Source organism: Centropristis striata, chromosome 3 (assembly GCF_030273125.1).
Source record: "Centropristis striata isolate RG_2023a ecotype Rhode Island chromosome 3, C.striata_1.0, whole genome shotgun sequence".
Lineage (NCBI taxonomy): Eukaryota > Metazoa > Chordata > Actinopteri > Perciformes > Serranidae > Centropristis > Centropristis striata.
In genome coordinates this window covers 9452723-9467088 of record NC_081519.1, presented here as the reverse complement: position 1 = coordinate 9467088, position 14366 = coordinate 9452723, and the positions used below count along the sequence as shown (strand labels likewise).

The window sequence follows — 14366 nt, the reverse complement described above, 5'->3', positions numbered from 1 at the left end:
AGAAATGTTATTATAGTACAAAAATAATTGTTATTGTTGAAAGTGTCATTGTTTCAATCAATGTATTTGTATCTTCCAAATATACTTAAATGAGAGTATTAAATAACCTAAAATAAAGGTTTTGAATGTTTAAATATAATCTTTGCAGTTTTTTAATATGCCCCTGATTAAACACTGACCCGTCCTTGGCCCCCACAGTAAAATTGGTCTAGAACCGCCACTGCTCAAAATTAATATACATTCACTAAATTATGGCTTACATTCAGTTTAGTTATTGCAACTACTGTCTTATTTGAGTTTTTAAAAATATTTAATTATGCGAAATTTTATTCCTTATTTCCCTGGGAAAATGTCACTTCAAAAATAAGGAAAAAAAGAATATAAGGTGTTTTCCTTTAATAAGTAAAAGAAATCTGCAAAGTAAAAAAGAGCTTGTTAAAATTTCCTGAAATAAGAACGTAGTATTTAGGCGTTTCAGATCTTGAATAAAAAGTCAGAAAAACTAATTTTGAGCAAGTGTTGTATCTCATAAGAAGCCTGTGATGCTAAAATGTAGCTTATTTTTGTTTGTTTTTTATTTGTGTCATGCTTATGTTTCATGTTCATTTGATTGAAAAAAAAAACATTTTAAAATGTTAATGTGTGGTGTGTCCATCAGCTGAACAGTAATTTACAATTTTGTTGTTTCAATCGAAAACCTCATGTTGACAATTCCACTTATTCAATAAGATCAATAAGAGATATCCTACAAACTGCATGTGTGTGTGTGTGTGTGTGTGTGTGGGATGGAGGTTTGGGTGGCGGGTGGAGCTGTAATTGAATTACAAATGAGCTGAAAGACTATAATAATTGAGATAGGGGCTGATGAGCGTTAAGACGTATTTTGAGTCGGCACAGAGCTGCTTTGATACCACGTTGGCTCATACTATCAGGATTTTTCAACACTGTTAACAGGTGAGACTTTCATGTTGTTTTCAATAATTTGCAACAAATTATTGTGTTAAGGAGCGTAATAATAACATTTTGAGATGTAACTCCTTTCATTCAGAGAAGACATAAAGATACTGCACTGGCCTATATTTTGATGTAATTCTTCTATTTTTTTGTCATATAATATTCACATGATTTACTGGATGACTAATTCATTGATTGACTGGGACATTTTTTTGCTTGTGACGTTTTATTTTACAGGTCCACTATTTCCTGTAGTTTCCTAATTTGTTGGAAGTATCCAGTAGACCAAAAAAACTGAGACCCCTCAAGTCAAGTTTAAGTTAATAGCTGTTGTTTCCAGAGGATTTTTCTTGAAAGCTAGTTAATTTAAACCCAGTCAATGAAAACATACAGTCATGGAAATAATTATTAGACTATTAGAGATAATGATTTTGGTTATTATCAAGAAAAACATGGAAAATGGCTAGATATCAGCTCTTAAATTAAACTTTTATGAGCTATTTTCGTTGGTATTTGTCCGAACAAATGTACCTTTAGTTGTACCAGGCATAAAATGAACAAGAAATTTAAGAAAAAGGGTGGTCTATTAACTATTTCCATGACTGTATTCCTCATTCAGTTATTTATTTAAAAACGTAATTGTTTATATGGTTTGGATTGTATGTACTATGTCTTCAGACAAAAATGTTCAGCTTAGGTGCTGTGAATTAATTTACTTTTTTTTTTTTTTTTTACTTTATTGCCTTAATGCACATTAACAGGCAATTAACATCACAAAGGAAAACAAATCAAAACATCTTGAGATTGGGTCACACAAATAGCACTGTAGAGGGTATTGCACATATTTTATCTGGTTCTGTATTCCAAAAAAAAGGGATGTTTCAGATAATAATAGTGTATAAGAGTTTTAAGCGATAGTCGGTAACTGGGTTCCACCTTCTCATAAAAACAGGTACTTTTAGCTGTAATTGGGCAGTCATATATTCCATCATGTAGACATGTTTTACTTTCTGTAACCACTGAGTGATCATGGGGGGGTCATTCTTCATCCAATTTATAGTAATAATTTTTCTTGCAATCATCAACAAAATGTGTAATATATAACATTGTTCTGTGGTAAACAGGTGGTCAGGAAACACATCGAATAAAAATAACAAAGAGTCCATTGGAAGTTCCACTGCCAAAATTTTTTCCAGTTCTTCTTTGACATTTTTCAAAAATGTTTGTACTTTCGGGCAGTCCCAAAATATATGAGTATGGTCGCCGACCATGCCACAGTTCCTCCAACATTTATTACATTTTTTAGTTTTGTCAATTAATTGGGATGAATCAATGTAACACTTTCTTTATTTTTTTGTTTTGGCCTAATAAGTGCCAAATTACTATTCTGTCCTAGAATCCTTCTTTGTTTGTACATTGTTAGGAAATTACAAAAAAAATGTAATGTAAATGTAAAGAGGAGTACAAAACACATGCATACAGGAATACTTCACTTGCAAGATGAACATTTGTATATTAATTACTCACCCCATGTTACCTCAATTCTTGATGAAAACTTCTCACATGCCTCCACGGTGAACAAAGACTCTGAAAACAGAATTTTTGAAAATAAATATACAGAACCCATAACAGTGTTTCTTATCTTTGTGATGACTCAAATCCAGGTAAATCCACTGTCATACTGGCTTCACATTATCTTGAAGGTGAGGTGTTACAACCGACATGTTTTAGATTAGTTTGAAACCCTGTGGTGTTGGTGAATGTACATAGTTATTTTATACTGTGTGCCAGTGTTTCCTCTGGAAGCTTGAAATGCAGCTGTGTATAAATAAGTAAAATACACATGATCAAACATACATGTGTTTGTTTTGTGTTGGCTATTGTAATGCAATACAAATAGACTGTTTACGGAGTAATTATGATTGCACTGAACATAACTAAAGAGAGGCCTCTCTGAGCTCATCTGGTCTGAAAGTAAGGCTCAAACATGAGTCTTTTTCAAGCCATATATTGTATCACTTCTCCGTCTGGATATCTGGACATGTGTTCATTTATTTGGGAACATGTTAAGGTTGTATATTACAGTTATTAGTGTTTTTGTGTTAATTGAAAACTATTTTATGTTTGTATTACTTTTATCATTTTAACTATTGTGTTCAGGTTCTTGTTCAGGTTGCTTTGTAAAGCATATGTTGCCCAGAATGGAAGCTTTCAGACTCTTGACGTCAATAATATATAGCTCATGAGTCATGTGTGCAGAGCATATTTAGATTGTAAACAGCACCATGGAGGTTAACAAAAGGACTGAGAGGCACTCCCTTTGCTTCAAAGTTCATAATTTTAAAAGCTGTCACTTAGACAGTGACATTGTGCAAGAAAGGGGAAATATGTGAGGTAAAGTGTTTTTATTAAGCCATAGAGATGAAAATACTACGCAAAGTAAAATCAATATAAATTAAGTAGCCTACCAAAAAAGGTATAACGCTTGAAACTACTGGTAAAAAAAAAGGTGTCAGCTATGGAAAGTCTGATAGTCACAGCTATCAACATGTTTGACCCGGTCTAAAAGCTGTCTCAATTTCCAGTAAAACGTGTGAAATAAAGTATGATGTGGAACCTCTGCGGTCAGTTTTAAACTTAAATTAGTTATTATTTGTACGTGATGATAAACCATTTTGATCAGTATTAGAGGACAATGTTGTAGGGAAACGTGCTCTCATCCTGGTTATGTGCTTTATATCTGATTTCCACTTCAGAGTGATGGAGAGAACTCCAAACTGCTGGACTCTTGCTTCTCTGGTCGCTTTAGTCGTCCTCGGCTTGTTTCCTGTGAGGTCTGGGTGTAAAGAAGTCACCTACATATCACTGAAGAAGGTGAGACAACAAACATTTATGTGACAATTGCAGAGTCGACTGACTTATAGTTTGATCCTTCATGTCACTGGAGCAGATTTTCAAAGCAATGTAATAGTGGGAAGCTTCACAATAATTACAGGCTAACAAACATTGTTCTGTTTCAGGCGAGGCCAGAGTGCTGCGTTAGAGAAGATCCAGAGTTTAAGAGATATCAAGACATCGACTACGACAGCTTTGTGGGTCTAATGGGGAGAAGAAGCCCTGCTCAGCCAAACAGTGAGTTGTTTTTTGCAGGAACACTTTGTCCGACAGTGATCTCACTCACTGATAAAGGAACTATTTCTGCAGGTCTCAGAAACTCTTTGAAGTCAAAGAAAAAATGTATAGTGACCTCCCTTATTGCATTACATTTTCTGTTCACCTTATGCAGGACACACAGATCAAATCCTTGCTGATCTGTTGAGGCGGAGAACAAGTGAGTGAATTCAGCAGCACTGAGCACAGACACTATTTTAAACTGACAGTAGAACAAATATATACGGGTATTTATGTATATACAGTACAGGCCAAAAGTTTGGACACGCCTTCTCATTCAATATGTTTCCTTTATTTTCATGACTATTGACATTGTGATTTATCAAAACTATTAATGAACACATGTGGAATTATGTACGTAATAAAAAAGTGTGAAATAACTGAAAACATGTCTTATATTCTAGTAAGCAAAGGGTGGTTACTTTGAGGAATCTAAAATACAAGACATGTTTTCAGTTATTTCACACTTTTTTTGTTAAGTACATAATTCCATATGTGTTCATTCATAGTTTTGATGCATTCAGTGAGAATCTACAATGTAAATAGTCATGAAAATAAAGAAAAACGCAATGAATGAGTAGGTGTGTGTCCAAACTTTTGGCCTGTACTGTAGATCTCTTTCCCCCAGTATTACAAACCTGATACCCAACTTGAAGCATTTGAGTTTCCACTTCATACATGTAGGGAATGTGCAGATTTGTTATTCACAACATTATAGCCCAACCGATATTTGGCCAATCGAAGCAGATATTGATAATTATATTTCATTATATAATGAGTTGCAAAAATATGTTTGATAACAATCCCTTAAATTCAGTCATGAAGCAAATTTAGCCAAGATGTGGACTAAGCAGGACATTTTATAGTTAAACTACAATCACGCTTTGCAGTTATATGCATCTGAAAACCAGGAGCAGTTTACATCCATCTCTGTCCAGACAGATATACAGTCATGGAAAAAATGATTAGACCGCCTTGTTTTCTTCAATTTCTTGTTAATTTTAATGCCTTATACAACTATAAATGTACATTTGTTTGGACAAATATAACAGCAAAAATAGAGCTGGTGTCTAGCCATTTTCCATGGGTTTCTTGATAATAACCAAAATCCATATACAAAATGGCTAGACACCAGCTCTTAAATTAAACTCTTATGAGCTATTTTTGCTGTTATAATTATATTTGTCCAAACAAATGTACATTTATAGTTGAACAAGGCATTAAAATGAACAAGAAATTGAGCAAAACAAGGGTGGTCTAATATTTTTTTCCGTGACTGGATGTAGCCAAGACAGAAGACAAAGCTTCAAATATGGATGTTGCTGCAAAAAAAGTTACACTGTAAAACGTGGATGCTTCACACACATCTTCAAACGTCTGTTACTGAGATATCACGGTCACAAATGGCAGCATCACACAACTAGCTGTCGCCAGCACATAGGCATAAAAAGTATATAGAATTTTCACTTTATACTGGTCTGCTGTCTGGAGGAAAAACTGTCACACTTTTTGTATTTACCTCAAACATATCTGGGGTATTTCAGTACTGCAATATACTTTTCAGCTTGCATACACACAAACACCAATAAATCTGCAACAATCTTATATCGGTCATTATTATTATTTAATAAATGTATTGAATTTAAAAGGCTGCAGGCCAACTCTGATCACTACTTATTGATAGTGTACTTGTTAGAACTGGTTTGGCAATGAATTTAATTTCTGTTTGTTCTGTAAGTCACAGGAATGGCTTGTCCGTGTGATGAGGAATATTTACAGACAACGGGAAGTCGCTTAATCAGTCAAGGGAGACAGAGGTAACACCCTTTAATGTGCTCCTCTTATTTAAAAAAAAAAAAGAGAAAACTTTGTGGCTCAATCTTTTTCAAATGTTGTTCTCCCTACTCAGGTTTCAACGCTTTCTGTAGTGAGAATGTGACGCCTCGCCAACCTCAGCACAGCTGTAAAGCCTTCAGTCTCTCAGTGCTGATAAATCCACCCAGCTATTGTAACCAGAGAGGATAAATGTATCAAAGATATTTAACCACATGGAGGTGAAAAACATATTAAACATGCATGAATGCTTTTCTACTGTCACTGAAAATGTAATGTCACATAAATATAAAACAAAACAAATGTACAATAAAATATGCATTTATTTATAGTGATTAAAGTACCATTCACTGAAAACGACCATACACACTGATCACGTGTGCTCACACACACACTCACACAAAACTCATTTACACACTTAAGTGTATAGACTCAATTTTGACGTCAATACCAACATAAATACATTTCATATATAAATACAGTACTGTACACCTTTCCCTTTGATAAAATTTGAATGTTGGGAGTAGATTGTCAAGGACTGATGTGTTGGATCAGAAGCCAGATGTGTTGGTTATCAAAGTGTTTGGTAGTAAGAATCTGCACTGAAGTCTTTTGTTGCTGAAATTAAATCAAAACTAATTTCAAAGGATAACATTGTGGGTGTAAAACATGTTGATTTGGTTTAAACTGGACCTTTCCTTTTTAATAGAAATAAAACAAAGTGAACATGCTCTGTGCTCATGTACAGAAGGAAACTGAGCGTAAACACGTACAAAAGGCATTTTTATAGGCATTAGTTACCTCATTCTTTTTTAACCTTGAAGGAGAATAAGAGGTTAAAGTGGTTAAAAACGAAAAACAACAATTACAACACTAAAAAGTGCATTTGATTTTCACATAAATGACACATTTGCTTCGTTTGAAACATCACTGAATCCTGCCTGAAGCCAGTTTCTGTATTTGGTAATTACTGTATCTCCCACAAAATTAATCCCATTTGGTTACAAAGTAGGAAAGGAATTTTTTATGAATACTTTTAAATATACACTATGGACTTACTACAACACAAAAGGTCTGGCCCACCAAGAATTTAAAAATGATTAGGGCTGTACCATTTTTATTTTTTTTAAGCCTTTGAAGATGTCTGTCGTCATAATTTATGACATCATAACCCTTAAAAAAAAACCTTTAAATCCTCATTCAGACAAAATTAAAATAAAGCAATTTATCCAATTAAATTAGTCCGTTTTAATTGTTTATTAAACATTTAACAAATATTAAAATTATCCTGGTGGAATGTTTTTGCGAGGATTTGAACCAAACAAACATTTTTGGATATTGCACTAGTCGAATTTGTACAAAATTATATTAGATTAATATAACGCAACAGATGAAGCTGCGCAGCATTCAAATGTTGATTTTGAATTCAAATGTCAATGTTATGAGCGAAGCTTCAAACTATTTGGTACAACCCTAAAAATTGTAGTAACTAAAATGATATAAAACAAAAGAAAAATCTTGCTTATTTAAAAGATGCTGTCATGAACAAGTCAATCACTGGCTTGCCCAAAGGCCATACTCATTACAGTGGAAGGATGTAATAATGTCTGAAAGCATCACTCTCATCGTGGAAATGTCACAGTGCAAAGTCGTGTGTGCAGCTGACAGCTCATACAATCTCAAATTTACAAGGCACAAACTGATGAGTCAAGTCCGGGAGAGATGAGGGAACTGTGAAGTGTGTATCCAGTGCCATTCTTAGGAAGCACAAATAGTTGGATCGTAAGAGATGTTTGGAGAAGATCGAGTTTCATTCCAAAGAAAGAAAGATATTTGTCTAAGTACCTCCTTTACTGGCAATAGGTCTGTCTGAATGGAGGGAATCCAAATCAAATGATCATAAGGCTTAGACGGGTAAACAAGTTTGTGGTTTCATTGAACAAACACATTTACCGGTAACCAACCTTTTAACCAAGCAATGACTTCCTCTTCAGTCTGTTGTCATCCCTCACAGAATTCTTTGGCTGGAAATTATAAATGTATTCATTTGGACTTTGTTTAAAGCGTCATGGTCACATTAATGTATGTCTATTAGCGATAGCCTATTAGAACTAACCTTTTATGGGTCAAGGCGTACTTTTGAGTGGTATAGGTGTTATGTTTTGGCATTTTTCCACACCTAACACCCGATTAAGGCTGAAGAAAGAATAAGCCACTATTTTAATAAGTCATTAATCATTTTTCCAAGCATTCCAATATTAGTCCAGTTTCTCTCTTGAGAGGATTTGCTGCTTTTATTTGTCTAACAAAAAATGTATTGTGTGATTGTGTTCTTGACCTTTGATCATAAAAACAAGCTATTTGAAGACTTTAGGAAATCATTATTATTATTCATTTTAACAATTTTCTGACATGTTATGAATCAAACAATGAGTTGACTAATTCAGAAATTAATCAGAAGATAAGTCAGTAATAAAATAGCTAGCTAGTTGCAGCACTGGTCTTATAAAAATAATAGTAATAATTTGAGACAAATATAAGACTCTTTATACAAAATCTAACCACAGCTTACGACCAAATAAAAAGGATGAATTCCTACACAGTAAGCATGTAAGCATCATTACTCTTGCCTGTATTGCGAAAAATGATTTTGAACGCAGCCTTAAAAAAGTAACACACAATATGCTCAAAAGAAATACCAATGTCACCTGATTGAATCTACAAGTTGAGGCACTTTGTTTTTAATTTAATTTAAATGTCTTATCTGACAGCTGTCTGGGCCGCCTAAGCAGTAAATATAATTGTGCCTCATTACTTTTCAAGGCAAATAATTATCGATGTGAAATTAAGTCAAACTATGCGAAACAAAGTCTAACTACTAGTTTGACTAACTAACTAAAACTACCTCGCTGTAGAGAGTGGAAGATCGATTTGTTTTGGGGGATTGTAATAAAATCAAAGGATAAAACATTGGTATAAAATTATTCAACTGGCTCTGGAAAACACTAGGTTTCCATGCTAATTTCATATGGACTAAAAAAGGTGCTTTAGTTAGTTTCCAAATGAATGCAGCTCATTGAAAGCTCTTCCAAATTCCAAAGACAGAACCCAACAAACCTGAAGAACGGGTTAAAGTCATAAATCACCTAAAGACCAGTCTTGCAGTCACAATTTACATTCCACACACTTGTATGTGGGGACAAGTTTTTCTTCTTTTGTAGAAATCTGAACAAATGTAATCAGAAAGAATGAGCAAACACTCAGAACACACATTCCCCCTACCTAATGAGAGCAGCTCCCTACACACACACACACACACACACACACACAGTCCTGGTTTTATTTGCCCACTGGAGCAGGGTCATTACCAGCGGCAGGAGGGGGATCAGCATCCTGTCTCTTGTCAGTCCTGGACGGATCCTTCCCCTCTCCTTGCCCTTTCTCCTGAGAATTCAGCTCCTTTTTTCCTTCTGCAGCATCCCGGGAACTTGACTGCTCAATGTTGTAGCCTCGTGGTGTAGGGGGCTGGTAACGGTATCTGTAGCCAAAGGCACGCAGGTGATACGTGTAGTACTCCAATAAATACATGTGTGAAGCATCTACGTAGTGGAATGATACAGACACGTCCGAGCAGCAGTTTGGACCCTGAGGAAAAAACAGAGTATGTGCTTACTAGGGTTGTCACAATACTAAAATTTTCAACCCGATACCAATTTCGATACCACCAGGATAAAAACAAAGACCCCAAAATGTAACAGAAATATTATTAATAACAAGAAAAATGCAACATGTAAAAATGAACAGAACCACAGGTTAAATATTTATAATAAAAAACAGTTGTGCAAAAAGAAACTGCAACTATGATAACAAGCTTCAGATACTCGATACTTTTGAAAATGAGTATTGTATCCGGATACAACGTTTTAGTATCGATACTTTTTTGAGTATCGATACTTTTTTGAGTATCGATACTTTTGACAACCCTAGTGCTTACACAACATTACAGAGATAAAGTAACACTTTGAAGGGGAACTATGCCCATTTTGGTCTAAAATTTGGTCCAAAAATATATGTGCCAAAACTAAAATGTATGATAATCGAGTACAACATCTGAAAGTGCACCAAGCTATTTATTCTATAATAAATGAATAAATAAATAAAAATAAATTCATTATAGAATAAATAGCTTGCTTGCAATAGGTTGCTTTCACGTCACGTCACATGGCTGAATCGCGAGAGCGCGAAATTCAGATGGAGGACATAAAGTGAATTTGCTAGATCGGCCATCTGAGAAAATGCCTATGTTTTGTACAGTATACGGCTGCTCCAATCCTTCAAACAGAGAGAAGGAAAAGCAATTTTTTTTTTTAATACCAAATGTTGTAGTCCATAAAGGTGAGAAATGTAAAAAGCTAACTGGACAACGCTGTAAAAAGTGGATTTACCAGGGCTTTTCGGGCCGGTGCCCAATTGCGAATGGTTCTTTGGTTTTCCACCGCCAAAGAGCCGGCTCCCGGCCAGGAAAATGTTCCACAGCGGCACCAACTCTTTGCTGGTCATGAACCGCAAACTGCTTGGTCAGGGGCTGGTGACGGGGCTATCTGACCAACAACACCAACTTAAACGTGTATCATTCATTTATTTGATTTGTTTAACAGCAATGTGATTGATACAGTTGAGCTAGCATGCTATCGTTAGCATGCTATCGTTAGCAGGCTATCGTTTCATCCATGCCTCGATGTTTACTACCTGCCTCCATTTTAAATCGCCCTGCCTTCATGCGTCATCATAATCACATGATTGCACCCAGCTATTTAAGGACTATAATGATGCCCGGAATTCAGATAGAGCGTAAGAAGTGATTAAGACACATACTTATATATGTGATGGATGTGAAGAATGACAAAGAGCGAATTTTCTCACAGCTTGGCAAATTTGTCCGGTTTGGACATGAATTACCCTACAGACATCTTCCTTCACGGTGAGCCGGATAAAAGCATACATGAGTCTGTAGTTAGAGTCTGAGATTGTAACTATTTTGTGTGTGGCTGGGTTTTTTTTATGTCCCCTTTCAGTACTACAATTTTATGGGACTCTTGCCCATTTCCTGATCTGATTGATTGGAAGAGCCATAAATCACAGACATCCATGCAATGTTGGCAACTGTTGCCTCAGAACCTCCCTCCAGTTGCCTGCCCTCCATTTGGAAAGTGCACTGAACTGATGTATGATGTGAACAATGCTATTGGGAAAGATGTTATTGAGGCCACTGAAAGCACCCAAGGGACAGTTCTGTGTATAACCACAGTACAATTAAGCTAATTTGGGTATAAAAATGGTTGCAGGCTTTAAGACAGTAACTCATGTATATAAAATACAGGTTGGATTTGGGAAAAATAAAAAATATTATTATTAAGTTAGGTAGATTTCCCTTTGAAGAATGGGTGGTAAAAACAATCTGTACTCTTTAGCTTTCTTTGCTCATGTGGTTCTGCCAATTTGAAAACAAATACATCCCAAGCACAATAAAACAAATGAAACAGCTTGTTCAAACATTAGCACTGCTGTTGATGTGTAATACCGGCATAATACCTATGTCAACAAAGAAGAGAAGTTATAATGTTGCACTTGCCTCTGAGATGGGGTAGTAGCAGTAACTCCAGTACCAGAAGCTCTTGGGAAACTTGGCAGTGAGGTGCTGCTCCGGGACAAATGGGTGAAATGTCTCCCTGTGCAAAGTGTCTCTGGAGTCTCCTGCTAGCACCCCAACTTTCTCCATGCACTGCCCCATTGCCAGGTCCTCTACAGAGGTAGTGTGAGTGCACAGTTTGCTTTTAAATCCTTCTACAAATCGCCGCAGAGCCTCTTTGCTGAGCACATAGCCTGCACCGCCGCTCATGTAGCCCTGCTTGGTGTAGGGCTTGAACCTTCGTCCAAAATAAATCGGCTCATCCGGCGTGTGGTTCGAAAGAACCCACCTTAGGTTGTCTACAATTACGTAAGTGTCGTCATCTGCCTTGAGGAACCAATCCGCCTCATGGGCATGATGCTCGTAGGCGTAATGGAAGGCTCGGATTGTTTTCCAGTACAGCTGGTCTCGACCCTCTTTTGTACCCAAACCCACCGTAGGGAAGTCAGGGTCCTCGACAGAGCTCATGAAGACAACAATGTTGCAGTGGCGACTCCACGTGGATTTCACATGGCGAGCCTTCTTCTCTAGGTTGTTTGGTCCAGTCATCACCCAGCAAAGAATACGCACCTTTTTGTATAGCTCATCAGCCATGCCACTATCCTCACCTAGCAAGGAGATAAAAACATTAATATCACAATTAACACCGTAATCTTTCTGTGTTAAATTGTGACAATATTCAAGAATACAATATGTTTTATCGTATGCTTTTGGGGGAGGGGAAGATACAACATTCAAAAGAGGAAATAAAATATGCCCTTATCATAGAGATAATAGAATGAGAGTGCAGGTGTTTGAATGAATAGTTCTTCTATGTCTCATACATACTTGATTAACCAGTCTGACCACCTTGAATTAAGTTAAGAAGTTGAAACTTATATCTTTGATTAAATGGGGTTTGGTGGAACATGTGGCAACATTTAATCCTTAAACTAATGAGAGTAAATAAATAAATATATAAATAAATGTATGAATAAATAATAGGATATAATTACAAAAAATAAATAATGCATTCCTTTCATGGGGCTTACCTTTACGATGAGGGTGCCTAAGGTTGAAAAGAGCAGACCTCTCCTTCTTCCATAGTTTCTCCTCTTCCTGGAGTTGTTGCTGGTAGTCGTGAAGTTTATCAAAGCTGCTGGGCTGTTGTGCTGACATAGCCCTCTCAAACCACACCATCCGCAGAAACACGTACAGTGTGAAGGTTCCCACCGCAAAACCCAGAAGGAAGGAGAATCTGGATCCGAGGGCCTTCATGCTGGACCAGGTGTCTCACTGTCAGTCGTTCAACTTGGCAGGTGCTGAATAAGACAGCGAGAGAGACAGCATGGACACAAATCTCACAGATTTCACAGAAGAGCTCCAGTCCTGAGCTCTGCGTCCCCCTGCGAGTCGCCGTGTTTGCGAGACTGAGGAAATGACCGAGTGACAACTGATGACGGTCACTCCCTGTTTAAAGGTGTGGTTTACTCACCAGCGGTATTGCAGACACCATAGCGGCTGGATCAGCCCACAGCTACTTCATCATAAACAGGAAAAAAAGCGAAAGCTGAGCCAGTTTTCACAACGACGTATCGCTTTCTCTCTCTAACTCAACTCAGCGAGCCAGACTAAAGAGGTTGCTAACAGTCGTCGTAGCGAGCGAGCTAACCAAAATGCCAGCTAACTAAATAAATAATCTTATTGGTAGTAAAATGAACATGTAAAATAGCAGTTATTATCCTCGGCCCCCGGCCTTGGTGTTGGTACAGCAGGCGTTAGCTAACTGTTAGCTAACCGTTAGTTTCCTCGACACTGCTAACTTCAGTGCTAAGTTAGCAATCCTCAACATAACGTTAACTAACGGAAACTAACGTCTCAGAGTTATTAAGCGGAACGACCGAGCTGACAAAAACGGCTGTTTACTAGAAAAGCCCACTGATCTACCGAAAAATAACATACAGACATAACACCAACATAAAATTGTCCTAAAACGCTGCATAAACTACATTTGCTCTATCTTATCTGACTGCTGCCGTCTTCCGTCCAGAGAAAAAAGCTTTTTCCGGTCAAGTCGCGTTATTTCAAAAGAAAAGCACAAAAAAATACACAGGCGTGATAACTTAATAAATGTTTTTGTCATACTATTTTCCACATACCTTATTTTCTAGTTTGCTTATTTATCATAAAAAAGTGTCACAAATGACACTTCACTGGCGGCCACAGAGGGTACAAACTGTTTACAATACGTCACCCTGTTAAAATAATCGCCTAAGTCATTTTTTTTTTGCTTGTTTTGCAGGAAACACAAAAAACTTCACCAAAAGTGTAACATATGACATTTATTGATAATTTCACTCAAAAAGGATGTAACAAAGGATGGCTTTTGGCATAGTAATAACACTGGGCCTCATTCACGAACCGTTCTTAAGAACAAATTTGTTCTTAAGTCCTACTTACGAAGATTTTACGAAGATTGTGGCATTCATGAATTTTGTTCTTATCCAGGATTTTTCTTAGGTAAGAACAAATCCTACGAACACTCAGGAGTACTCTTAAGCACATTTCAGTGCTGACATGTTGGCATGGTTGTGTTGTCTTCTTTTGTTAAGTTAAATAAAATACATTACAGTGAAATTTCCGTCAAATTTATGTATTTATTTATTCATTTCATTTTTTTTTCATTTTTCATTTTAATTAAATTAAATGTGTCAAAGCTTTAACATGAATCAAGTAAATT

At 36.4% G+C, this 14366-nt stretch overlaps 2 protein-coding genes across 3 annotated transcripts; one reads left to right on the top strand and one right to left on the bottom strand.

The window, feature by feature from the left end:
* The first annotated feature begins 3714 nt into the window (after positions 1–3714).
* tac3b (tachykinin precursor 3b) lies at positions 3715–6144 on the top strand. Its single transcript, XM_059329332.1, has 5 exons — positions 3715–3828; positions 3975–4086; positions 4241–4285; positions 5864–5942; positions 6035–6144. Exons 1-5 carry the CDS (start codon positions 3715–3717, stop codon positions 6051–6053), a joined length of 369 nt encoding a protein of 122 aa, XP_059185315.1. The 3' UTR covers positions 6054–6144.
* Positions 6145–6263: 119 nt separating this feature from the next.
* c1galt1lb (core 1 synthase, glycoprotein-N-acetylgalactosamine 3-beta-galactosyltransferase 1, like b) lies at positions 6264–13684 on the bottom strand. Of its 2 annotated transcripts, XM_059329329.1 has the most exons (4): positions 13122–13684; positions 12679–12948; positions 11591–12255; positions 6264–9603 (listed from the first exon to the last, which is right to left on the bottom strand). In XM_059329329.1, the coding sequence occupies exons 2-4, from the start codon at positions 12902–12904 to the stop codon at positions 9298–9300; spliced, it is 1197 nt and encodes a 398-aa protein (XP_059185312.1). In that variant the 5' UTR covers positions 12905–12948; positions 13122–13684; the 3' UTR covers positions 6264–9297. The 2 variants fall into 2 exon arrangements, with proteins under 2 accessions (XP_059185312.1, XP_059185314.1); XM_059329331.1 differs by lacking the exon at positions 13122–13684 and having other exon boundaries at positions 12679–13104.
* Between the last annotated feature and the right edge of the window lie 682 nt (positions 13685–14366).